Source organism: Pezoporus flaviventris, unplaced genomic scaffold, assembly GCF_033815535.1.
Source record: "Pezoporus flaviventris isolate CSIRO_AGI_PZ_B2104156 unplaced genomic scaffold, CSIRO_AGI_Pfla_v1 ptg000020l, whole genome shotgun sequence".
Lineage (NCBI taxonomy): Eukaryota > Metazoa > Chordata > Aves > Psittaciformes > Psittacidae > Pezoporus > Pezoporus flaviventris.
Window position 1 is genome coordinate 3,506,483 of NW_026892568.1, and position 27,735 is coordinate 3,534,217.

General features: G+C 40.4%; 1 protein-coding gene across 11 annotated transcripts in view; it reads right to left on the reverse strand.

Annotated features, from left to right (window-relative positions):
* Window positions 1-826: 826 nt before the first annotated feature.
* Window positions 827-27,735, reverse strand: part of ANKFN1 (ankyrin repeat and fibronectin type III domain containing 1) — a 127,185-nt gene continuing 100,276 nt past the window's right edge. For 4 of the 11 annotated variants that reach the window (XM_061455385.1, XM_061455383.1, XM_061455384.1 and 1 more), the window contains 8 exons: window positions 27,132-27,248; window positions 23,693-23,908; window positions 21,432-21,598; window positions 19,858-20,008; window positions 17,865-18,033; window positions 14,309-14,475; window positions 10,816-11,035; window positions 5,252-9,278 (listed from right to left, as the gene is read on the reverse strand). In XM_061455385.1, coding sequence (XP_061311369.1) covers window positions 8,485-9,278; window positions 10,816-11,035; window positions 14,309-14,475; window positions 17,865-18,033; window positions 19,858-20,008; window positions 21,432-21,598; window positions 23,693-23,908; window positions 27,132-27,248 — 2,001 coding nt within the window. In that variant the 3' untranslated portion in view covers window positions 5,252-8,484. Of the gene's footprint in view, window positions 1,544-2,059; window positions 2,744-3,636; window positions 3,809-4,371; window positions 4,626-5,251; window positions 9,279-10,815; window positions 11,036-14,308; window positions 14,476-17,402; window positions 18,034-19,857; window positions 20,009-21,431; window positions 21,599-23,692; window positions 23,909-27,131; window positions 27,249-27,735 lie in introns of those variants that run through there. The other 7 variants (XR_009743733.1, XR_009743737.1, XR_009743738.1 and 4 more) reach the window with 7 other exon arrangements.

Here is a 27,735-nt window from a genome sequence, read left to right on the forward strand (position 1 = left end):
ATGATCACAGCTGAGGGGAACCAGAGCCACATTCTCATACGTGTGTCACTGATGTTAAGCACTTAAACAAAATGCCTGATTTTCAGGAGCGAGGAGCACTCCCAAGTACCACTAAAACCAACAGCAGCGGCGTTGCTCACAGAAGGGTGTTTCAACCTAGTCCGCTATTATGGATTTATTTATCACCACTTAATGATGGCATCCACGCTTGAAACGTTTTGCCTCAGGATTTTTCAGAAAGTGATTACAAGCAAAACATTTTGGCATTGCCTTTGTTTCCCCCTTAAAAAGCAAATTGGTGGAAATTTTAAAACAATTTATTTTGCAAAGACTGCATTGATTAAGTCAAAAAATTGCTCATCTCACCAAAGGCAGGGATTTTATTTTGATATATACCAAAAAAAACCCCCACTTTTATTTACTGTTATTAAAGGCTGTTTTGTCTTTAAATTGACTTTAATATTAGTTTATAAATTGCTGCCCACTTTACCGTTTTTTGTGTGTAACTGAGTGTGTACGTGAGCAGCAGAGCAGAGGAGTGTACCTGATTTTTTTCCCGGCATGTTTGCCATAATAAAAATGAATTGGATAATCAGAATAATTAGCTCTGTTATTCACACAGGTAAGGAGCAGAAATCCTACTGACTAATTAGGGGTAATTATTAGTAATTAAAACCTCTTAAAATAGAAACATTTTACTAGCTCTTCTGAATGAACATACATTTGTTTGAAAAGAGAGTTTGAATACAGCTGTCTGGGGAAGAGAACGATGAAGCTTATTAATAACGATCTTTTGTGTGTTTGCAGAACAACCAAACACCCCAAATCAAACCCAAAGCATTTATTTAAAGGCAGAATTAAAAAATGAGTTAATAAGTTTGCTCAGAGAGATGACAGTTTATATAAGTTAATACATCTGAATGGAACAGCGAAATGGTGTCTTTTGCTGTCAGAAACATGCCGATAAGAGTTTGTTAACTTCTTTCCAGTTGGTTGAAAAGCATTTCATCATAGAACACAGAGGCAATTATAAACCAGCACTGTCCTTCAAGGAACCATGGCAAACGTGTTAGAAAGGTCTGGACGGACTGCACTGTTCACTTACCTATCTTCTCATATAAAGAAGAAATCTCAGCTTGGGGCAAGCAAAACATAGGAACAACCAGGCTCTAAAAGCTGTGTGGTACATGCAGAAATGCCCCCAAGTAATTTAAGTACATGCACACAAAAAATCCTTCTTTGTCTTGCAGTGTTTTTTCTAGTTAATTCCTTAGCTTACTGTACATGACTAATTACTTGCATTTGGTTTTTTTCTTTTACTGACTTTGGAAATGTGGTAACAATGTTTTGCAACTGAAAATGAAGGAAGCAGAGGTGACCGACAGTCACATTTTATCTTACAGTTTAAGCAGTATTTCACTCTACTGCTGAGCTCCACTTTGGCTGCATTTTGGTTACAATATTTTCCATGTGTGAAAATACCCACAGATACTCCAGTAAGATGCTGTTATCCTGAAGCTTGCAATGAGTTGGCATGTCCTGGCTGGAATACAGACATTTGTCAACATTTACATTACCACATATACTTGTGCAGAAGCTATGAATAATTGGCTGCTGCTGATGTTGTAAGGATGCTAAGCCAGAAAATTGTGTCCCTGCTCTGTCACAAGCTCTCTGTGTGACCTTGGGTATGTCACCTATTCTAATTACAGCAGTATCTGTACAAAAGGTAGGATAGTGCATAAGATGCTGAGAGGCTCCCACAGTATGGTGCTTAAAGTAGATTTAGCAACCTCTCCATCTGGGAAACAAGGTAAAAAGTGACCCAAGTCCTTTCACTTCAGCATTGAAAATGGAGTTCTTATTTCTCTTGTTTACATACAATAACCCAATTTTATCCTACATTGGAAATGTTGCCATGCTTTTGGAGAACAAGAATATGTGAAAAATGGAGGAGTCACAATGGAAGAGTGTTTCACTTTCATAAGGTACTTCCCGTCAGCAGGCAATATCTGGGGTGTTGGCTACAAGCAGATTATACACCTCCAGTACAGTGTTTACAACATGGCTTGAAAGCACAGATTCACACCACAAGCATGCAGTGGATTCTGTCTGGGTGTCATTGCAAATACCCAGCCGAAAGCTGCTGAGCCCATAGGAGAGCCCTGGGCTTGGGGAGGGTTTGGGCTGTCAGCTTGCAAGATCTTGGTGCTGTTCACTGCTTTGATACTTGTATGCCAGCACTTTCTGCAGTTGTAACACACAGATTAGAAAGATGCCGCTTCAAATCCAGCTACCCAGATATCACTGCTGTATTGAGGCAATTGCATTTGTACAAATTGAGTTTCAATTCCTGTTGACTTTGATGGCAGGTTATTTTTGCCCGCAAGCTCTGGAAGCCATGTTTTGTTTAGATGTCTGAATGTGTAGCCCAAAATTTAACTTTGGAGACCATATTTGAAAGCTTGGCCTTAGAATAAGTCATTTTCTAATAAAAATAAAAGAATTCAGGGAAAAACACAAGCTACATTCACATTTCTATGGACTGTAAAGCTCATATAGGTGGGTACTTGGTGATGGTCAAATACACAAGTGCACATGGTATTTAGGATTCCGAATGTATACGCTAGCATGTTTTTGTTAATGAGGGAAAAGACCTGAAGTACATCATTTCAGAAGATCACAGGAGTGGTAAGAACACAAGAGCACTTCAAGTCTTCGAAATCTTAAAAGAGCTGGGTTTCTATGATATTAGATCAAACAAAAAAATCTATGTTAAGAACATTTTTATGACAATGATTCACTCGAATAAACCTGATTTCTTTTACCAACCAATCTTTTTTCTAAAATAGTATTTAATATCTGAAGTTATAAAAAATATTTGTAGTCTTGAAAATTATTTTTATTGTCTATTTTATGTACTAGACATGCCTCTTTCAGGAATTATTAAAGAAGCATGAGTCATGCGGCACTCATTTACTCTTGGCTCGTGGCCATCCTCAAGATATATTTTGCTATTTTCAAACCATTTGCAGGTACATATGCATGAAAATATTGTTGCGTCAAGTCTCAAGATCACAGTTAGCACAGCCCACATTGTTCATCTAGATATTTACAAAGTTTTAAAGCACATAAAATTGTGCATTATTTTGTACCAAAGTTTAAACTTTAACATACGCTTGGTTGCATATATAGCAACAAGTTACAATAAAAATCTGAACAAAGACAACCAATAAACAGCCAAATTGCTATGTACAAACAAGGCAGGAAGCAATTAAACACTGCCTTGCACATTTCACTTAAATTACTTTTTCTCTGAGGGGAAAAAACCAAACAACCCCTCTTCCCTCCCCCCAGGTCCCCAATAACCCTCAACAGTCCTCATTTTTATCAGGAAAGTAACTGAAACTCCCATTACATTTAGCAGGGGATTCATTTGCATAATACAGGAGAGAAATTTGGTCCCTGTTATCAAATGTAGCAATAGATCATGCAGTATAGGTTACCCCCCCCAGTACAACTGGTAACACAGCAGCGTGGTGGGCTCACTCTATGAGCCAGCTCCAACAACTGTCCCTGTGACCTCCAGGGGGATGTTCCATGAGATAAATCCCCTTTTGTCTTCCTTACACATACCATTTTTGCACCAGCATCTGTGTGTTGTGTTCGTGATGACTCCACTGATCCAGATCCTCAGCTGATGCCGAGCCAGCCTTGTGAGTCAGTGGAGGTAATGCTGATCTGTACAAGGCAATACCTGACTTGCCTTCAGTGGAGCTACTCATAGTTTACACTGGTGCAAAAGGACCTGGAGCGAGGTCTAAGGACAGCACAATTGGCCTCAAACTGACCATTATATAAAGCAAAACACAAAACCTCTGTGCGTTTAACTTAAAATCTGCTTAATAAATTACTACAATTCACAGTAATAAGGTAGATTAGTGCCACACCAACCACTTTCTCTAAGGTTAGGTCAATTTCAGATAGCTTTTCCAAGGGAGAAAATGAACATAAGCGTAAAAAATCTATTCTTATTATTTGACAAGCAAAAGACGAGGTTTCCTGTAGGCTAATGACAGACAAGCTTACTAACACATTACTCTATTACAGTGTGAGTGGTTTAAAGGCTAAATCTTGCCCAAGGTGCTGTCGTGTGAATACGTATTCCAGCCTGGCTCTTATTTCACCCCCAAAGCTCCGTTTGAGAGACAGCAAGCTGGGTAAGTGCTCACGAACACCAGGACCACGAGATGTCCTCTGAGCTGGTAGGAGCTGCACAGCTTTCAGCAGTATGTGGGGCCTGCTCCAGTCAAATCAACAAACTGACTTCTCATGACTTTGCAGATGCTCACTTAGCACAAAAGATGCAGATGTTCACTTAGCACAGAAGAGGCCAAAGCTGCCAGAGATAATGCACAGCCTGCCTTCGGGAACGTTGCCGTTGGGTTTTGCAAAGAATATACTGTTCCAACAGCTCTGCTTCTCGCTTCTGGGCATGATTTAGCCTTATGAATTCTACTTGATGGAATCAAAAGATAGATTATACTTACAAATAAAGTATTCCAGCTACTTAGTGTTTTTCTGTAGTGGAAAAATCCGACCCAACCTGATGAAATCTCCGTTGTCTGAAAATTCAAGGCCTCTTTACTAAAAATGCTTTTTGCTGATGGCAAAGTTCAACACCTCAGAGAAATTCAGAGTAAGTTTCCAAGCTGTGTACCATAGTTTCAAATACACTATACCCTTGTTGTTTGTAAGGCTGTATTGAAGTTTTACGTAACAGTCATGAGCCATGCATTTAAACACCTTAAAAGAGTTGACCAGCAACTTAATGCATTTCTTTATACCTTAGAGAATTTAAAGATGCACCATCTCTTTCCAAAACGCTCTAAACATAAATGTTCAGGATAAAATATTCCATCTTCTCCTTCCCCTTTTAGTATCTATGTTTAAAAATACTGTAGATTTCCCTGTGTGTGCTTTTATTGTCCAGAAAATCCAATTGTCAACTAATACCTAAAGGCAAAGGAAGAAGAAATACAAGCCTGGGAAATCAGTGCTCAAGGCACAGCTTTATTGAGGCAAACTATCCATGGGCAGACTGCCTTCTTGCTGATGCTAGGAATTCCCTTGCAGTTTACCTCTAACTTGCTTCCTACCAGCAGAAAAAGGAAAGTTTTAGTCCACTAAACAGGGAGATATGATCCACATTCTTTTTTTTGCTGTCGAGTCACAGTATTAAAGCAGTATGTTTTTTCCTAGCCAGTTAAGTCATGCCTAGAGATAGGAGGGTCTGAGTTCAGCCCAGGTGAATATACACTCCCTAGAAAATGCAGGACAAAGTTCTGTGGCAAGATACAGGAGTAAAAGAGAGATGTCCAGAAGTTTACGAAGCCTTAGTACCCATTTTAGGGCAGAGCTTCAGTGGGTGCAGACTCATTTGAATGAGCTGTCTGCTGGCTAATGAAACTCTGGTGTGCTGTGGGCTCTGAGCCACAGCATTTCCCCCTTCTGTGCAGGAATCCTTGGAGGGGCACTTGAGCCCAACCTGGGGAAAGGGTTCCCAGTAATTGAAGCAAAGATCTGAGTTCCTAATTTTAATTTGATTCCTGACTGTGAGCCTTTACTCTTAAGCCCTACTCAGAAGAGCCACTTGTGCCTTTATGGAGTGGGAATACAGTGCTGTAGTTTGCAGGATGCTTCTGAATTGCTGTGGCTGCTTGTGAAATGTGTGAGTGATCTTCCTAAGACAACTGCAGCAGCAGTATGATCAGTACTATGACAGTACTTGAAAGGCACCACTTTCTACTATTTATTTATCTCTGGGTGTTCATTACTATTCTTTTAAGGCGTTGCTCTGCTCAATCACCCACTGAATAGATAGGGATGATAATTTTGAACAAAGAACATGTATTTCTAACGAGACAATTCAGTGCTTTATCATCAGAAGTATTTAAAGTCAGAACTATCAATTACTACTTTGACTATTAAAGTATGTGGAAGAACCTCAATTTAGAGCTAATAGAATTAAGGAAGCATGCCCCATTGGCCATCATGTAAACACTACTTCCATGTAACAAAGTTAGAATCAAGGTGGGGTACATTGTGGCTGCCATTTGCATTCTCAGAGTCAAATTCCATTTTAGCACAGCAGATTATGATGAAATCAAGCCCTTTCTACCAGTAAAGAACCCAGCTCGTTATTCGATACATGACTACTGCTGGAAAAGTCCAGCAGCAGAAGTAGGTAACAGAGATTTTTACATCCTTACCTAACCAGCAGTGTGTACCTGTTCTGCTGTGGTTCTTGCTACTTCTTGCCCTCAGTGTTCCTGAAGAGCCGAAGCAAAGCAAGGTGGGTTTCATTTAGGAACATCTTGTTTTATCTCATCGCTTCCTGCAAAAACATATGGCCTCAGTGTATTGTTATTTTTATTCTTTAATAGACAGTTTTATGGCAGTTTTGCTTAGAGGCTAAACAGATTAGGGGAGCCTGGGCTAGGTGCTGTATCCTAGAAAACAATCTAAATTATTTTGACTTCTGAGTATGAGCATTACACTGTCTGGCTCTCCTTGGTGCAAAGCCTTCTGCTAATGAACATAATCTAATGTAACAAGCTGTTACTGCCTTCAGTGACAGTAAAACATCACTGTTTGGTTCTATGGTGTGTGAGTCAGGTTTTCCCCCTGCAGCTCCATGTGGCATACAACATACAATGTATGTCCTTCTAGCTGCAAATTGGCACTGACACTTCTGCTCCCCCCAGCATCTTCTCACCCACAGGAATTTTCAATATGGGTTTCATTCAAAGCCTGTGGAAGTGAATGGAAGTCTTTCCAGCCTCGGATCAGGGAATGAATGAATAGTTTGGGTGAAAAATTAACTTCCCTCTCCCAAAAAGAGAAGTTACAAATGTAAATCCTTATAGAAAGTTTTTGCCCTTGTATCACTGCAAAGACTCTTCTTGGCTTCCACATACTGACCAAGCATAAAATAGTGAATAACATTTATTTTTGAATTTATGGATTGAGTTCACAGGGATTTTAATAGCACTGGGGTTATGGAAGTGCTATTTTAATAAGGACCACAGATCATGGGCCCAAATCCTTACCTTTACCTCAAGGACTTGTAAACTCAACTATTTAACTCAAATCTCTTTATTGGAGGCCTTAGAATGTATCCACCTGGAGGCTGAAAAATTGAAAGGTAGAAGGCTGTGCAAACATGGAGTGAGGGAATTTAACCAGCAGGAATGTGGCCTATAAAATTAAACTTCAAGAACTGTTTAAGAAAAATTAAAGCTTGTGCAACAGCTGGGGTTTCTCTCCACATTCGTTCATTTCTTACTGACTCAAATGTTATGGTTCTCATTAATAGGGATTTCATTTTTGAGATCATCTCCTGTAGTACTATAAGCTGATTCTGGTTGTAAAGGACAACATCATGACTCGGTGTGATCTGCCTTTAGACAAACACAGCATGCTAAAACACCACCTCCCACTCTCATTATGATACAATATTGGTGGCCCAAATAATGCATTCAAACCGTACCCCAAATTTCCCTAATCATTACAGTTATCCCAATTTCAGACATGGTGATCAAATACCCCTGAAGTTTACAGTGAATATTCAGGAACAAAAGTAGGAGCATTTCTTTTCAACGGGTGTATGAGCATGCTGCCAACATGCAGAAATGAGCTCTTGTGTTCTGGGCAGAAGAAAAGACCAAGCTTCAGTCTCACTTAGACTCTGCATCTTATTCCTTCAGAACTTGGTCTCATTCTGCCTGCTCTTGACCCCAAAGGTTTACCTGCTAAGCCTTTATAATACATAATTTGAAATCTAAGCTGGTGAAAAAAACCCTTGTGATAATTATGTCAGACTTCGACAGCACTCAGAGGTGGAGTTGAGTGCCTTTTCTAGGTACCAAAAGACTTCTCATTTCTCTGTAAGTGAAACTCTGGGTTAAATGTGTTCCTAGAGCAGTTAGCACTTCAGTTATATGCAGCCTAAATCCATTCAAGAAGTAGAAAAACTGACACAAAATAATGGAGAACTGGTTAGTACAAGTTTAGGACACAGTCCTAACGTGAGGACACCAAGGATGTTACAGTTTCTGCTAACTTGCAGGCAGAACCACTCATGCTTAAAATTTTGCATGCTCAGAGAGACATGGAAACCAGGAGAACTGCAAAACCTCATTACTAGATTTGCAGCCACAGGTTGTTCTGTTTTGTGGTGACTGTTACAGCTCTACCTGCAAAAGTGCAGATGCCAATAATAAAGCTTACATCGTGACAGATGATACCTCTGTAAGACCAGAAACCTGGTGATGAAGTCAAAAGATGAGGATTCTTTTGAGTGGCATGAGTTGCCATTTCAGGAGCTGGAGATTTCCAAGTGGTTTTGAAAGTATGGCCCTGTATGCACGATGCTCACTCTCTTACTGTGTAGCAGTGGGAAGCAATGCACAAGTCTGAGGGTTAAAGTGTGCTGCTGAAGACTTCCGAGACAGCAGAACCCGACTGGTCATCTGGACTCATTTTCTGTTGCATAGCACTGTGAGCATCCCTGTGTTCTACAGACTGTGTGCTCATTGCCCAGGACTTGCTGTCTTCATCCAGAAATGTTTTATAAGGCTCCACATGTATCTGATGGACAGTTTGCCTTGACTCCTCATACTTGCCTTTCCCATCTTCTGGAAGGCTGGATGCATGAGGCAAGAAAGTGCTCCGAGATCCATCAATGGGAATCTTCACCTGCTCAGTGGAGATAGGCTCTTGAGACAAATCTGAATGTCTCATGAGATGCTGAGTATACACCCCTTCAGACAGAGAGCCAGACTGTGTCTCGCTGTACACACGCAGCCACCGATGGTGCCGGCTGAAGTAGCTGTAATGTTGATGTTTCCCTAGTTTTTTTTTCCCTAAAAAGCTCAGTGCCTGCTTGGAGCTAGAGGACTTGTCTATGCTTTTCAATGTAAGCCCTGACACTGTTAGATTGCTCATGTCCTCTGTGCAACATTCAGCATTAGTATCAAAGGCACTACACTCTGTCAGGCCTTCTTTCAATGTCAGGCAAGGCTTCATGTCGTGGACTTGGAGAACATCAGGTGCACTGCCACCCAGGCCACTGCTGGCCTGCTGGGATATGTCCTGTGAGGAGGAGTAAATCAGGTCTAATTCTCTGGGGCTTAATGCATCACTGGAATCATAGTCACTGTCAGTTGGAAGGAATACTTCAGAGCAGCCTTCTTCATCTGAGCAGGGCTGGGAATCTGCAAAGAGAAGTGATTAAGAAGACAAGCACAGGAAAGAAATGGCTTAACTGTCTTTTATGTTTTTTTTTCCTGAATTTAGAGTCAGATCTACAATTCTAAACATGTATGTGTATTTCGTGTGAACTGGGATTATGTTCTGAAAGGATCTGTTTTCTTTTATCTTCTTGTCACCAAATTTCATAGAGATGGAGATTTGGGAGAGAAAAACTCTAATCCAGGTTCTGTTTTTATTAAAGATGCCAGTTGAATTACTCCACATGTATTCCTCTGTAACTGTGAGTAGGTGCAACTGTGTGTGTGCCTAAGAGGTTCGTCTGGAGGCAGATGAACAAAAACTACCCTTTTGTCCATCAGGTGTGTTACTTGTGTTCATATACAAGCAGAAAACACTTAATTCAGATGTGAATTTGTTGACCACACCATCACTAAACCACTGCTGTCTTTTGGCTGCAGAGGGATCAATAACATAATAAATAGTGGCATATGTGATAGAGTGGGCTGATGCTTCACTGCCCTGCAGGTTTTATATTAGATCCAAGGAAAAGAAATGTAGACTTTATACAGTGCTGACTATTCACTTTGAGCGTAAATCATCATATAGCCCAGCAATAGTGAATCAAGCCCATGCAGGACAAGATAATGCTCTAGTTAACATGGTGCCAGAGCTAAGGATTATCCTGCATTCATGGTCTGTAATACAGGGAAAAATCAGTTTAGGGAGAGATGCTGAGAAAGAATGCCATGGTGTAATGGAGTGAATCAAAACACCATCGTCTCTGGCTTGCTTTCAGCCTAATCTAATCAGAGTACATGTATTCATTTTTCTTTACTGTATAAAACTTCCAATTTAAATAAACCTCACAAATTATTATTACCAAAATGGTCATGGCAGTTGTTTAATGGAGCATGTGGTGCTTTTGTTTCTGCTGTTTCATTTACTTATTGCTTAAAGACAGCTCAGCAGAATGATGGATTACATTTTTCTCCAAAGTCCTCATTCTGTTAGCAAATTAGGTGTTACTGTTTAATTTGCTTCACCTTTATTTGCTGTCATCCATTTCTTTCATCAGTTTAGTTCTCCAGCTGTTCAGAGAAGTAGTAATAGTCAGTGAGGTGGGTACTTACTTGTGTAAGTCTGTGTTTTAAAGTGCTTGTCTGGGACACTGACAACACTGAGGTATGTGAAAACGACTTTTAAACTGGACTATTGGCACTAAAATTTGCTCTGTCAAAACAAAGCAAAGTCAGTGACAGCACTTGTGCCTTCCAACCTGTTCATTTAATAACATGGAACAGTGAGTTGACAGAGTTGGCTGATGCTGAGCAGTTATTCTGAGTAGGTAAAAACTGATTGCAAAGATTGTAGAGAGATCTCAGGATAGAGAGTGGCAAATGGCTGGTAAAATGATTGTTAAAATACCCTGGCAGGTATGGGAAAATGTTGACTCCTTTTATAAAAAGACAATACAGGAACTGTTACAAGTGAAAGTGAGTTAAAGGATTTTGTTTGATGAACAAAGAAGAGTTCTCTTACCACTCACAGCTTTTCTTCTCTGGAGTCTAGCCTCAGGTGAAGGGGGAGGTGAAGGAAGACAATCTAAATGTGAAGAGGATGAACTGATTTTCTTCTGAGAGTGTTCTACTGAAAGATCCACAAACTTCTTTACAGGTAGGCCAGCTGCTGGCTGCTTGTATCTCGCATACTGCAGTGCTTCTGTGATCCATCTCATTTCCCTCCAGATCTCATCGATTTGCTGTAGAGAAAAGAAATGGTGAAAAAGCACAGTTAGCCTGTGTATTGATTCTACCTAAGTGCGTACGTTATAAAAGCACCCAAGTGGGTGTGTGGATGCTGCCAGCAGACAGCAGCAGGATCCCCTGACAGGACACTTCAGATGTAGGTGGTCTGAACTGCCTTTGGTTTGGTGCTTGTTCTCCTTCACCATTGCAGTCTGACTCTCAAATGCGATACCTCAATTAAGAACCTGCACTTAGGGGGGGTGTGGGTGTGTGAATTCAGGCCTAAACTCTGACATGGAAAGAAAATGAAAATGGTCTTTTGATGGAGTAAAAAATGGGATCAGTTTTGTGGCACAGTGGAAAGGTGATTTCATTCTGTACTGTCATGAAAGCAAGACTTCTTGAGCATCCTTGCAAACCCAGGATTATGTTCCAAAGCAGAGTGCTCCAATCAAAGCTAGTTTTTAACAGAAGAATATACATACACGTAGAAGAATGTACATTCATGGAGGGTAGAAGCACAGCTATGAGCCAAACTGCAGGTTTCTCCTTTATCATCATTTTGATCTTCATATATTTTAATAGTATAAATCTACAGTAAGACAGTTCTAACACATGCCTGTTGATGGCAATAAGAGACAAGTGCCTAAATCAATAGCAGGATATAGAGGAGAGAAAAGATGCTGTTTACTGTGGGTCTTGAGAGTCTTCTGAGAATGGAACACTTTTACCATCTTCAAGCAATTCAACATGTTTGATGACGGAGCAGATGTTGCTGCAACCAGCAAGTGACAGTAGCTGTGAGTGTATTATCCTTCTGCTGCAGTACCCTTTCTCGAACTTGCCTTGCACTCCTCTTCCTACAGAAGATTTTGCATTTAAAGAAATGAGCCTTCATATTAATATTGCAGTGTTTAAGGGAAACTGCTCTGCAGTTATGCAAGCTATGTTCTGCAGGGATGCAGAATGAGAGACCTGGGTCAGGAAATGGATAGGCAAAAGTGATTGGTACTTTGTGCAGTGAGTATTATCAAATAGAGAAGTAACAAAGGGACCAGGGAAGAGGAGACTGCAGACTCGCATATTGTACTTTGAGGGCTCCAGCACATATTCTTAGCTGAAGATACTTCTTCACAAAATGCACATTCGGAGTGTGAAATTTATTGCCAAAGGATACTGTAGATGCCAGATTAGCTAGGGTAGTTCTTGATGAGCTGTATTGGAGACAGGATAACTGGAGAGATGGATCTTTGTCTTGACCTAGTATGGCCATTTTTATGTAAAGGTGAAATCCCGACTCCAATGATGTCAGTGCAAGCCTTGCCACTGAGTTAATTTGAGCTAAGAATATACACTGATAAGAATAGCAAATGGCTCAGAGATTAATTCATAATCCTACATCATTTCAAGACTTCAGTGTTGCTCCATGAAGAGAATGCCAGTTAGCAAACGTCTCACCTATTTGATTTTGGAGATTTTGTATTCTCTGTCTGTGATCCTCCCTCAATCCCAAACAGAAATCACACTGCATGCAGTTTAATAAGATGCAAATCCTGTTGTTTTTCTCTGTGATGCCATTCTGCAGTGTCTCCTGGGATAATGGACCAGTCATTTTAATGAACTGTGGTTCTTTTACAATTCAGGAACGTCTGAAGCATTACACTGCATAATTCACAGCTTAACTTCAGTTCTAGTTTCAGTGTCTGCGGGTTTCTTGCTGTGTAACATTCTGGTAAAGTCTCCAAGTACCTTATCTGCTCTTTTATTTTATTTTAATCTTCACTTTTCAGTTGCCCTCTGACTCCTTTTCAGAACTGCATTTATATAGACTCCCTCGCTCTTTACAATGTTTGGTTTGTGTAGTGACTTCAACACTGTCTTAGATCTAGGATCACACAAATGCCCTTGCGGTTTTGTGGTCACCACTGAAGATTGCGGTATGTGGTGGGCTGAGATATTTTTGCCAATAGGTGAAATACAGCTGGTTTTCATTTGAGGGGAAACCTGACAAGGCTAATACACTGTCACAATAATTCAGCACAAAACACTGAAGTTTCAGATGTTCTCCCATATTTTCCCAGCGTATATATGTGACCCAGACACTTTGGAGAAGAGGAACACAGACCTGTCTATACAGTACATGCACATTAACATGCATATACTCATTTCTGATGTGAAGGAGAAGAATGTGCCAAAGTCTCCTGCACACTGGGAAAAAGGTAGGTTTTCTGAGGGTGAGGGTGAGAAGATGAGAAGGAAGGAGGTGTTTGAGCAGTGAAAGTACAGTGGAACCTTCCTCTCTGCCCTCCTGCATGTTGCCAAAAGCTCCAAAGCGAACAAGGCAAAGGAGGTTTGAATTCAAAGCAAAGAGGAAGAGAAATATTATCATCTTCTTCATAATTATGGATAAAAACATATTATCAATGGGATAAATGGCTGTCTTGGCCCCTATTCCAACAGAAAATGCTTGAATATTAAGAGTGCAGAGCAATTAATTTATCTGCACCTCAGTTGTAGAAAGACAGATCAACCATGTCCATAGGAGTTTTAGCTCTAAATTACCAAAATGGTTTGCAAAAGGACAGGCCTTGCTATGGGGCACAGTGTGGTGTACTTGGAAGATCCCCGAGTTGAGTTGGTAAAGCGCTCATCTGGGAATAGTACTGAAAATCAGTGTAAGATACAGAGAATAATCAAATTAGACAAGAATGATAACGTATGATTACATGTGTGATCCTTCTGCATTGGGGGACTGAAGCTGTATCACTGCATGGTGCTGGACAGACTTCCGGATGCCTTGGGGCTGGTTTGCCATGTTCAGTGCAAAACTGCTCGCTGCGCTGTGATAATGTTGATGAAGATTGGCTCTGCAAACTAGTCTAAGTTTTCATTTAATTTGTTAATTGGCAACTTCTCATATTGAAAAACGTCCTCAGTTCACAAAGACAGAGAAAAACCATTATACAAATGAATGCCCGAGCCTGGTACTAGCTTACCTCACATTAGATGGGAGTGAGTTTTACAAGCAGGCTGACACATTTCTTTATAACAGTCTAGTATAACTGTCATTTGATTTTGCCCATAAAAATCCTTCTATAAAAGCAACAACTAAGGAAATCATGTTCTGGGTTTGAATTTCATAAAAACAGAATTGCACTTTTGATACAACTGCTCTTTTTATGATGTCTGTGAATAATTCTCCATTTAGATTTCAAGTTACAGCCCTATGCAATTTTTAAGAAAGCCACCTTAAAATCTCCTTGGAATAGGCAGAAACAGACTATTACCTGTATGTAGTCTATAACTTGCTGGTGTCTTTGTTTGGCTGCAGCGACTTCACTGTCTGAAATTGCTTCCCTTAGGGATTGCTGGGTTTTCAGAGAGTCCAGCTCTATGACAGCAGAAAGGCGGCAATACAGGCTTATAAATTTTTCCTTGTAGCAGCAAAAATGAACTGTGAAAAGACCAAGTGCAAAGGAAACATTGTTTTATTCTGGTTATGAAATATGAAATCCTTAGCTTTCAGAGCACAAGTTTTATTAGATATAATTACTAACTCTGGATGGGTTACTTTAAGCTAGAAATAAATAGTACAGGCTCTAATTCTCCTCTCATTTACACTGGATTTACTCTGTAACTTCACTGATTTCAAAAGAGTCATTTCTAATTTATATCTAAGTGAAGGGATAATCAGGTCCTTAGTATGCAGCTCCAGAGGCTATCTTAGCCTTGATAGCTTCAATCAGAAAGGCTGTTTCTGAGGTTTTTATAGCTCATCATTTCTTTTATCAAGAAGGCAGTGACATGACTGGAAAATGGAACTCATCTCTTGTTTTTTTTAATTGAGTGTTTCAGACAGAAAGTATCATTTCAAAGGGTGATAACTTTCTCTTGAGCTAGGCTGGCTGAAATCAGTAACTGAAATGTAAATGACTCAGCAGTAAAAGCATCTCAGTGGTATCAGTTTGGGTGAAGCAATTAAAACTCTGTTAGGTGTTAGCACACATCATGCTCTGAACTCTCATGCAGAAGGGTAATAAGAAGGTGCAGATGTGACCTCTTGCTTTGTGTGATTTGACTTTGGAGTGGCACAGAGCTGTCTGAGCTACCTCTGAAAGAGGTAATTAGGTAAGAGACACAACAGCTCCAGTGCCATGGAGCTTCGCAAGTGTTAAGTTTTCCTGGCCTCTTAAAGCTCCATTATAGAACCTGCAGTTGCACAAGCAAGACTTAGCAGTTATCACTATGAACCTCTGCATGGACACACTGAAATTTGCTGAGGGAGAGCTCAGAAATACTTCCCCATTCAGTGATGCTTCAATAAATGCAAGCACAAAGCATGATGTTATTACAGCAGTGACTGCCCGGTGGTTGCTGCTGCTACTTCTCTGGGTTGGGGCAGGGTATTTTTCAGGGTGTTTCAAGTGTAAATTGCATGTATTGTTCTTATCACAAGTATCAATAAAGAAATCAAACCAGCATCATGTGTCTGTCTGTCCCATGCAAACAACATGATAAGAGTAACTGAGAAGACTTTTTCAAACTAAGAAATCCGCTCACAGACACATCATTAGCATAACAGTGAAGGCCTAATCTGAACATAGAAATCTCACAAAAAAAGAGTGAAAGAAAGAATTCTACCTTCTGGTTTCTCAAAGATGCCGAGATATTGCAGGGATCTAGTCTGAATAGTGTGTGGTCTTACAGTATATGTGCCATATGTGGTGGACTCTTGAGTGAATTACGGCCGCGGTTTCAGCTCCAGTGCTGAAGTTTCTAGCCTTTGTGGTTTTAAGTCAGACCCTTTAATGTTACTTTAACAAATGTTGCTTCAACATAGTCTTTTGTGGTTATGCAATTATATAGCTGGTAGCCACCAGCTAATGGGGAATGGAAGCTTCTAATATTTGAGATGTGAATCACAGTCACTTTATAGAACATCAGGGATACATATATAATGTCATATAGAAATGTCATCTGTCTTTGGCTAGATGATTGCTTATATAAAAATACTGAAACATAAAATTCACTTTCTGTACTGTTTTCTGCACCATGAACTGCTAAACAGAGAGGTCTGCACCCAGAGTGCCTTTTGAGAGATTGCTCTGTTGCATATTTTTCTGCACCACATCACCCCATTCGATGTCTATTGCTTTCTCAGCCTGATGCAAACTATGTCCCAGAAGTGAGAATGACTCCTGTCCCTGGCCTGTGTACCACACAATGAGAGGTAGTCTGCAAAGCCTCTAGCACAGAGATTAATTTCACCAGAAAAGAGTATGCTTCATGCATTAATTTGCACAGTGAGTGCAGCAGTCACCTCTCAAAGGAAGAAATGGTATGCTCAATACAGTCTAATAGTGAGCTTCAGGGTTGTGTGCCGGGAAGGTAAGTCTGGCTTTAAGGCACTACAGCCGAGGACATATGACCTGAAGCATTGAACTAACTCTTCTAGTTCAATTACATCAGTTTTCTTTTGAAGGGCTAACTTGTCCTGAGCTGACCACATGTTGCGGTTCTGGACCACTCGTAATTATGTGGCAGCTCAGCTAGCTGTCATCTCTCCTCCTACAACGAGCATAGAACCCCAGAGCTGTCAGAGGCACCACTTTGTGTGCCCTGGCTGATGTGGAATGAACACTGTTGTGTGTTCCTGTTTGTATACTTGTGTTGCTGGATGATGGTAGGTCACAGATCTGTTGTGACTGCAGAAATACAGTGTTGGTAAGATCCTCCATTAACATCTAATCATTGTTCTGCTACATCAGTGATTCTAACTGCGCTTAGCAATGACATACAGGAAATAGGATGGTAATGGTGTCACGTAAGCACCTGAGAGAGATACCAGTGAGGACACAGTTGTCGCTAGAGGTGTATTCTGTAGCGGCTGTGTGTGTACTGATTCCATCAGTTTTGGCTTATATCTTTCTTCTCTTCCCCACAGCAGAGGGAAGAAAGATATCCAGTTTTACAGGCCAGAAGGAAACAGAGGAGACTAATGTGTAAGGCTCAGCAGTCCCCATACTTACAATATTCTTTCTAAGAAGAACTATCAAGTCTTTATGAGCTGCTTTTATGTGGAACCTTTCTTTTCTCTGTGGACCAAACAAGAAGAAATGAGAACTAGAGGACCTTGAAGCTAAAGCATCATATGCCTCCTGTGAGACAGCTGGAAAACTCTGTTTTGGGGAAATCTTCCCCAGCCAGAAAGGCTGTGATACAAGAGGGCTGAATCTGCTGCAGCACAGGATGTGCTCCCTAAAGAAATAGATTCAAGTCCAGTGCTTTGGCATTTTCCATAACTGCAATGGGACTGTCTTCTGCATTTTTCCAGGAATCAGAAGGAAAAATGATGACCCTCACATGGGAAACTCCACTCACCTTTCACAAAGCTGTGAGGGAGTCAGACCTTGCAAATAGTCAGACTATCTGCAATCAGAAACTGCATAAATTCTCCTCTACAGAACTAGTGATGATTCTTGTGACAATTTAGAGGGATTCTTTTTTGCATCTCCTTTCACACTCCAGCCTTGCTGTGTTGTGTGTAATTTTGTTGGTTCTGTTTTTATAGAGCACATCATCTTCCAAATAAGCTTCTAGACACATACTGGATAACTGTGGGCTTTGCTCTATGCTTTGCATTTCAATAACGATTGCTACAGTATATGCTTTAACCGCTCTGCTCCCTCTATAACTTGTACACAGTTATAGGTAGTGTTGTTGCCAAAGCCATCATGTGATTTATTGACTCTCCACTGGGACAAGGGGGAAAACAGATACAACTTTGTGATTTTATTATAAGAAGACTGGGTTAATATTTCTAGGTGAAGCAAGCTACTATACCGAGTTCAAACATCTGAAGAGGGAGGTTAAGAAATCCTGAGTGTGGGGTGTAAGGATTATTCTGTCCTGGGGCAGTGCAGACGTCGTCTGAGGCGGGGAGCAGGAGAAGAAAGGAGACATTGTGACCCAGTTCCAACACCTCCTGTGTATACAGACGGAAGTGCTTAGCCTGTAGAGGGACACGCGCGGGGAAAGAAATAGGAGAGAATTACAACATGGCACTTATATAAACAACACCCCAAATGATATAAAACATTAAAGAAAATTTGCACAACATCAAGCTCGGAATTTTTATAAAACATAAATATTTGGGGGGGGGGGGAGGCTAAATGTGGGTTCATGTCACTACATAAAATAAAGATTTAAAGCTGCAATGTTCCACATTAAAACAACACACACAGGCACAGCCCCCCTGAAAACAACATTTATGTTTCTTATTAGGCAGAAAATGATCACATGCCATGTGCTTTTCAAGATTATGATTGCATAATTATGTGAAAACATGAAAATGGATTCAATTAAAAACCTTTAAGATTCAATTTAGGGTTGGTTAGGAGAAATATGCAGCTCTCCCTCAACACAGCACTGAAAAGGTTTAACAAGTGCTGCAGCAAGAGAAAATGGCACACACAGGAGTTGGCCGGAGGCTGCTGTAGAGCTGCTGTGTGCAGAACTGCATTTTAGCCTGGGCATGCACCAGCATCACTGCCCATTGTTCTGTTACCACCAAAATAATACAAATACATAAATAAATCTGTTAAATTAAAAATGGAATTAATTAACACAGGAGTTTGGTCTTGAGCCATCAAAACATCTACAACTGTTAAACTGCAAGGTCATGTTTACGTCTATCTCTCGTGTACAATAGATGAGCTTAAATGCTTGGCTGAGCTGCAGCCTAAGGAATATATTGCACATTCCTAGGTTAAAAAAAAAGATACACAAAAGCTATAACCTCCAAGAAAATACACCCTCCTCGAGACCTGTACAGAGCTCTATTGAATTAGAGTGACTGACCACAAGGCAGCACACCATCTGTCTTAATTTTGGATTTACTTGAGTCTTACTTGGCTCTTCCCAGGCTAGAAGGTGCAGCACTGATGGATTCCTTTTTAAAAGCAAATCCTAAACCTTTCAAAATCAAGAAATGTAGGCACAGATTAATTTATTGTAAGGCCACATCTTTCTAGCTGCACAAACAGACCTCGAAGTGAATATAAAGATGATTTACTTCTTTAAGCCCTCTTTACCCATGTAGACCAAAATAAAATGGAATTCATGTAAACAAGAAACAAACTCTTTAGCTTATTTTTTCATGGATCTTTCACATCATAGATTATCCCCCCTGACTTTATTTATTCACATGCACATTTCTTGTACATAAATGTAAAGCCAGAAGCCAGATACCTCTCCTCACCCACAGCAATCTGGAGGTGTAGAGCTATGTGATTTAGGAGTGCTACGTTTGTCTATGTGTAAAAGAATAGCAAAATGCTGTGTCTTCAGCAGGTTTTTCATACACTCTCACTGTTGCCTCCAGAAGACAAAATGCTGTGTCTTCAGTAGGCTTTTCATATGCTTTCACTGCTGCCTCCAGAAGAACAGTCTATTGCCCTGCTTGCCTGGAAAAATAGCCTGTTTTTCTTTGCCAGCTGGGTAAAGGCTCTCACACTCTCTACTAGTTTAATGCAAAAGTGCCTCTTTGCACCTGCCTCGAGTTGCACAAATGCTAGCAGATGCAAAAAATAGGAGCTAATTGAAAATTGTTTCTTAATCCTCGTATGTTCAGATATCCAGGAAAATAACGGGTTTATTGAAGATGTTCTTCTCACCCCCTTCCCCTTGGAACAATGGAATACAGAACTTCTCTGCTTTTCTTTTCTTGCAACCATATCATTTAATCCCTGCTTGCAAGTTACACAGTTTGTAGCTTTTAGTTGTGTGCTTAAGAATCAGTTTTTAAGAAGGTGATAAATACCACAGAGGAAAATACCTGATGCAGAGGTAGATTGATCTGTTTAAGGAGAGCTTTCACTGCCATCTGGAGCTCATACAAGAACAATTGAGTAGGGCAGTCTGAAGTATGATCCATACTTTCCACAGATTCTGAGCCAGAAAGTGTTTGGATCCATTCCCACTCATCTCTGTATGTTGAGTCAAGTTAAAATTAGAAATACAACAAAAGTTCAGTGCACAAGCAGGAATTCAGTGTATGTGCATTTGGGATCTGTTGATAGTTTAATCCTCATATAGCAAAACATTCTAAACTTGTGCAGCCCTGATTGTTTGTGGTTAACAGTCTGACTTTGAGACGTGTGATTTTTCTAGCACATGTACATCAAGCTGAACATTCCTTGCAACCCTGAAAATCCAAGTGCCTTTAAAAGATTTCACCAAGGCTTCTCACTCCAGGATTTCTGTTTCACATACTTCATTCCTATCTACCACAACGTTTTCAAAAGCATGCATTGGAAATGACAACAGTGACAATTAGCAGGAAGTTTCATTTCTGTGGCAGACTCTCTTCCACTCACTGGAGCCAAAGAACTTCCTGGTTTGCTTGACATATATCCATTTTAGACCTGATAAACATGGGAATCATCTTTCTGGATCAATTCCTTAATGCACTCTGCCCAGTATTCAGTCTTGAAAAGCAGCCAGCAGCAAACATTCAAGAGAAAAAAGTACAGGAAACCCCACTAGTAGATGAGTAATAGATGTGGTACAGTTTGCTCCTAAATAAAGATCTGATCTTAAACTTCAAGAGTCAGAGATTGGTATAAACTCTGAAGCACTTGGCTTTATATACCTTCCAAAATGTTTGTTAATATTAACTACTACATTCTGGATATCCTTGTTGTGCATGCAGATAGCCGGTTCCTTTCCCTGTGCAAAATTATCAGCTGGTTGCTGAAATGATAAGGGATTAAAAAGCTCCAGAAGGAAGCGAATAAAATACGTTGCCCACTAGGCAAGGACCAGGCAGTACAAGTAAGTGCACTTGCCCAGTCGAAAAGGGAAGCAATGGACAAAGGGAAAAATGGCCTTTCCAGAGTACAGAAGTTCAGTGGCTGATAGTATTTGTCTGAATATGTGTTTAGAATTGATGTATGTTTGCCGTGGATTAGAGAAACCAGGTATTACACAAGGAAATAAACAGAAAAATCACCACCAACACCCCATGGTGAGGAGAAATCAGGAAAAAGGATGACATTGAATTCACAGGAGCCTGAATCCGGGATGCAGGCTATGATCTTCCTAGCAGATATATGGAAGATCATTACCACTGTGTGGAGTTTGAGCGAACAACATAATGCTATTCCTAGAAACCAATGGGCTCATCTGGATGTGTTCTGGATAGGCCTTCAGACTGCTGGAAACACACAGGTCCACCTTAGCTCGGTGGTGATGTCTGTGCTGGTACACACCTGAGCCAGACTTTGATGGCACCTACAATTTTGCAATGGTAAAATTGCCTTAGTGTTTAAATTTGATCAGTTGTTTTAAACTTGAAACAAATGTTCTGTATATGTATATGTCTGTATAAGTATGTATGTATTCACTTACCTGGAGACATTGCTGTTGTCTCGGATTTTAACATGACACAGGACATTAGGCAACTTCTGCAACACGAGCACTTTGATTTGATCCACAGAACTGCAGAGTTTAAGGTAACCCAGGTACAAGCCGGGAGGGAGGCGCTGCTGACTTCGTTTGTGATAGGTGAGTATGTCCTGTTTGAAGAGAAACAGTCCTACATAAAAATCTCATCTTTTTTCCACATAAGGGGAAGTCTTTGGGATAAAAAGCAACAAATGTTTTTACAGCCATCTTTTTGTTTCAAGTGTTCCCAATTCACACAGCACTTAAGCATGTGCTTAAGCATATAAATAATCTCTGGTAGTTTGGATGCACTTGGACAACTTAAAGTCATACACAAGTTCTCTAAGCTCTCAATGTCATGTAGGAATTGGGTCTAAAACCTGAGGTTTCAATCTTCCACAACAGTAGTATTTAAACTAGCTTAAATAGAGCACCCATTTCTGCACTCCTGCCTGGTCATTTCTGCAGTGAGCTGCGTCAGGGAATTGATTCTGCTGAAAAACAATTCAGAAAAGGAGCAGCCAGAGCCGTTCCCTGGTTCACATTTGGCACGTAGCTGCACAGATGGAGTAGAGCAGCACTGGGACAAAGCTGTCCCCTGGGGAAGGTGGGAGAGAGGGAGCTGTATAAGCCCGTACTGGCACCAAAGAAATCCCTTGAGTCCCAGCCTGCCTGTTCTGTGTCACCTGCTGTCAACAGGGAGATCTCACTGAGCACCGCCATTGGTGGTTTGCTAATTTTAATTAACGGCTGTGTTTTCTGCACAAATGTCTTTACCAACAAACAGAGCTTAGAAAGAATTAATAATGATGGAGGATTTGCTGAAGCCAGGACATGCTTTTAAGGCTATGTATAGCAGTCTCCCAAAACTACCCTGAAAGTGATGTCTGCTGCCATCCTGAGAAATGTGTGCTTCTGCAGCGGGTGAGGATTAAGACACCTGGCCTTATGCCTTTACTCTTGGAACCATCAAATTATCTGCCAGTGCTGTACTTGGCTCTGACCAATGCAATTAGACCCTCATTTTCACAAGCACTTCATGAACAAAATACCCATTCGATGATTAAACAAGTAATAGAAGAAAGGGTGGGCATTAGATAGGAATGTGTAAACCACCAGGGGAACATTTTTTCCACTAGGATCTCTGTGGAAATGTGACCAGGCCTGTATTTTGGGTTTCCTAATATAAAACTTCTGCCCAGATTGACATTTTTCTACACCTTTAACACATTTTAATACATTAAATCTAACATTGCTCAGGTAAGTTTTATTGTCTTTTGGAAATGTTTTAATGTTCCTAAAAGCTGGTAATGTGTATTTTGATTGCCTCTCAGCTTCCGGTGCAAAAAGCACAGTCTCTGCCCAAGAAAGTGCCTCTATTTCAAACCTAACCACAGTAGTCATCGTCTAGTCAAGGGTGCTAAAGTAGGGACTAAGTGATTTGTCTTGTAATATTTTGGGTAACCATGCAACTGAGTTTTAGAGTTGGCTACTGACACTTTGGGAGACATAGGTTGTTATTCCCTACAGAAAACATGTATTAGTATTTAACATTACTGTTTAACGAGTTTGCCAATAACCCTGATTCTTGAAGGGCTGAAAGCTCATGGCTCTCAATGATGTTAACTAAACTAACTATGCAAAGTGACTTCTAGCATCAATCCTTACCTTTTATTTTCCTAATTGTGAAGTGTAGGAGCATGTTACACAGAAATTAAAGGAGGGCTATGGTCAGTAAAGAATTCTTTAGCAGCTATACCAGGCTCCAAGGAACTCTGAACCCCACAGAACAAGTTTATTAAGTAGAACAGTAAGGTTTTAAACCCAGGTTTAGTGTCCAAGGTTGGATGGAAAAATCTTATGGAGTGTAGAAATTTTAAGTGTCTGTATAGGTGCTTAAAACCATCCCAGAGAATTTTAAAGGTTTTTATATCCCTTGCTGTGAATTCTGTAGCATGGTTTCCCGAAACTGATAGAAACTACTATTCTGTGTTAGGACTTTGAAGTAATTTCTTTAGAATCTCATGGATATTTTACATGTTAAGGATTTGATCCCAGACCCACTGGAAGTAATATAAGTCTTTGCTTTCAATGGGAGCCTTGCCATTAATTTTATTGGGCACTGGATTAAGGCCTAAAATTCTACAAGACTCTTCCAAAAGTCAGGGCTCTGGCGCAGGCTTTACAAAAGCAAATAACATACAGTAAGAGAAGCAAAGCACTACCTGGATTGTTATAAGCAAGATGTCTAATGCTGTTGGCTCCTCTGGAGTTGAGAGGGATTTCCTCTGGCTTTGTAGTTTGGATACCTGCATCCATTTGCCATTGAAAAATGAATAAAGACTCTCCACTTCTCTTATAGTCACTATCAGCATATTGCCATGTCGATCCTTGATTGGCTCGTAAAAAACTCTGCCTAGGTTGTGAGTTCCCAGCAAATTCTAGAAAACAAGCACATCATAAACCAAAAGTTGTTTGTCACATAGCAGGAGAGTGGTGTATGTTGAAACGTAACTTTGTGCTCACTGACATCAGTCCTGGTGACTTCAGTAACAACGAGACACACAATCTTTCTCAAACACTTGCCCTACATCATATCATTTAGTGGCAAAAGGAACAGTTTTTCCCTAGGTTGTGCTTGTGGATCCTCCGACGCATTTGATTCAGCCGTGTTTAGTCTAACATTTAATGGAGAACAGAAAGACCATTATGACCCAGCGCCTTTGTAAAAGGAAACACTGCAAAGTAATTCACTTACTTAGACAGAACTTCCTATTTTTATTCTGTCTTCTAAAGATCAAGGGTGCACTTTCCAAAAGCACTCAGTGCTGGTCTAGTGGAGACTCCTTTGGTATCAATGAGGCCCTTCTGATTTGAACTTACTGAAGAGCTAGGTGCTTATCTTCACCTCCCCATAACCAAGTGTCAGCGATGATATGAAATTCTTTGTCTATCCCTGATTCATTCATAATGGACACTTCCAAGGGTTTTCTAATTGTAATCTCCATTCTCTGGTCTCTGTTTTAAAATTATTCAGATTATTTTCAGCAACAGAAGTGAGAGGCCCTCATATCCGTGTTGAATGTAAATAATTTGGAGCTAAACTGTGGAGTGCGTTTCTGAAGGAACACAGAAGAATTTGAAGAGACGTGGGCCCTTTTACTTCAGATACCAAGAATGTGCTAGACAAAACCAGCAGAAACTAACAAACTCCCAGGGCAAAGCTCTCCAGGAAAATATGTGAGGATTAAAGAAAAGTAATTTTAAAAGGCTCCACATAAAATACATATTTTGGTCAAAATCCCTTTCCTCACACAGTAAGGCATCTGCTCATAGGTGCAAACACACTCAATCCACTGACCAGCCACTGAAGAGATTCCCAGATGTCTTAAAGAAAAATGCCTGACATTTAAAATATGCTCGTTACTTTGTGACTTTTCAAGAGATCTACAGTAAGCTGGGTAGGTAGGGGGGTAGTTTAAAATGAGAACTTGAATTCACAATGTAGCACATTGTATGTTTAGGGAAGTGCTGTACATTAACTTAATGACATTGTAAATGGGTAGATTATCCTGAAATTATTTATCTGTACTTAGCAGGCAATATTTACTTATAAACTGTATTATTAAATTGCTTATAAACTCTAGGTAGCCAGCACAGTGACTGCCCTTTACGTGGCATACGTAACTTAGTTATTTTAGCTTTATGCATCCCTCTCCAGGGCATACTGTTGATGTCTGTATGGCACCTCCCCTCTTCTTTTTAACTGTTCTGCCTTTTGAGGATAGCCCCAGTAACTGATTAACACTGGGTGTCTTGAATATACATTTTGTTTCAATCCATGTGCCTGCAGGTGGGACAGACCATGCAGGTAGATGTTAGCCATCCAGTTGTCAGATGAATCACTGCAACATACGAATGTGCCTAGGTGAAAACAAACAGTTCTTTACTGTCACTGACTGTATATTCTGAATGGTGTTGCAGCACAGAGAATGGAAGCACTTACTAATAAGAATATGTGACTAATTCATATACTGAAAATTCATATACTCTGCTCAGCCTGGCACCCCACCACTTGTGTTTTGTTTGCTTTAGTTGTCTAGTAGTAACAACAGGCAAAATTACTGTCCCTGTTGTCTCTGAATCTGCTGATCTGGTCCCTTAGCAGCTGTGTTGTCACTGATCTTTTCCATTCTGTCCTGAATTCCTGCAGAGCCAGTCTATTAACTGCCTCAATAAAATGTATTCAACCATATAAACTTTATTGAGATCTTTCCATTGGTGGATCCCACTAGGCCACACACCGTTAGAGGCTGGCAGGCCGGTGACAATCCCTGTGCTCATCAGGGGACAAAGCTAACAGAACAAACGTTAAGGACGATAAATTTGCCAGAGAGTCAACAGAGCAATATACCACATGGACACATTTGCTGTATCTCTGTGCTTCGAGTGCTGCTCTTAACATCTCTGGTAGCAAATAATAACACAATGTACTAGAAACCTTGGTTATCTCCAAGTGCATCCTAGCAATGCTCAGTTAAAGGCAATCAGCACAGGGGGAATGAAACTGAGCTAACCAAAAGAGCTTGTGCTACCTAAGCTGAGCTAACCACACCAGAGGGAACATTCAGCAGATATAGTTAAAACTTTCTCTAGTGACAGCTCAAAGGACTGACAAGCAGCTGCTGCTTAACACAGGTGGTCCTCCAATAAAGGTACAGCAGACTGGCATTCCAGATATTTCGGGATACTTTGGGGAAATCAGTCCAGACAGGTGGTTGCCCATGAAGGCTACTCTCCTGTACAGCAGGCTTTGCCAAAAGATGTAAAACAAACCCCACATGGATATTCTTAATAATGGTCACAAAGTATCTGGGTTTCATAGTGCTGTAAAACCAGCTTATTGCATTGGCTGGCAATAACAAGAGGGATGGTTGTGTGGCTAATACATGAGTCAAGCAATATCAAGGTCTTCATTAGTTCCATGACTGTACCATAGATTTTTCTGGGAAGCTTTGGTGACTTCATTCAAACAAAAGGTAGGAGAAAGCAGGCCCTGGATATACTTTTCCTATGAGATTTATGCACGCATCTTTTTGAAAATGAATCTTCTCACAAAAGTAAAAACCTCACGAGATTTCAGCTTATCATGAAACCCATTCTTCAAAAGCCTTATAATACATGTCGAAATGTTCTGCTGGAGAGAGTGCCATTATTATTTGCATATGGAATAGTGGACTGAGACACAGAAGGATTAAGTGACCTGTTCAGTACCGCTCAGTTTGTAGCACAGATTGGAACAGAACCATCCTGATGGTCAGTGCTGTGCCTTGACAATGTGATATGAATAGTGCACACAGTGTTTCTGCCCTTACCACTGTGCTGAGGGGTCAGCACAGGACCTGTGCACCACTGAATCTCTCTAATCTCTGTTTTTAAGGGTTAAACAGGTCTCTGCTGGTTCTCTGCACAAAGGTATATTTCACCTTAAATAAGTCTGCAGCTCAGTTAGGAACTCAATGAAAGACTGAATTTAACTTCCCTGCTGACAATCCACAAAAGCATAGCCATCCTGTTGGTCAAACAGTGATGTTCTGCCCCAGAAGCTATACTTGAGCAGTTTGTAAGGCATGGGTGAATCAAGAAATATGCGAAGCAACCAACCTGTAGCTGTGCTGCTGCTGAAAGCATCTTTTGCCTGGCTTGAAGCGCTGTTGATGAGGACACGGATATAGACATATTCTGCCTTAGCCATCTGATATCATCCCACATGCAAGACAACTGCAAAAATATACCCAGTTCAATGAGGTTTTGTTCTCAGCATTTTACAAAAGCAGAAATGAAACTAAAAGCATTTTGGACTTGGAAAAACCAGTAGCTATTGCTCATTTTGAGTGTCGGCGGGAGGCAGTGACTTGCCTAGATAAACATGAAACAGAGTGAATCAGACACAGAAGTTGTTCTGCAACCATCATGCGCCTATTTCAGTTACTTTTTGGCCTAATGTGTAAAACTGATTTACTGGGTTTTGCCCTATGAGAAATAGTGTAAAGATATTTTGAATGATGGCATAAATGTAATACCAACTTTAAATTTTCTAGTTATTTCTTTAGGCTTTTCCTCTAAATGTCCGTAAACCCTTTATGTACCTAAGTAGCCATCACTTGTGTAGGCTCCTACATATAAGAGTTAATTGTGCCACTGCCAGTGACCCAGTCAGAATTTAACCCATATAAATGGTTTGTTATCTTTTTAATGACATCATTTC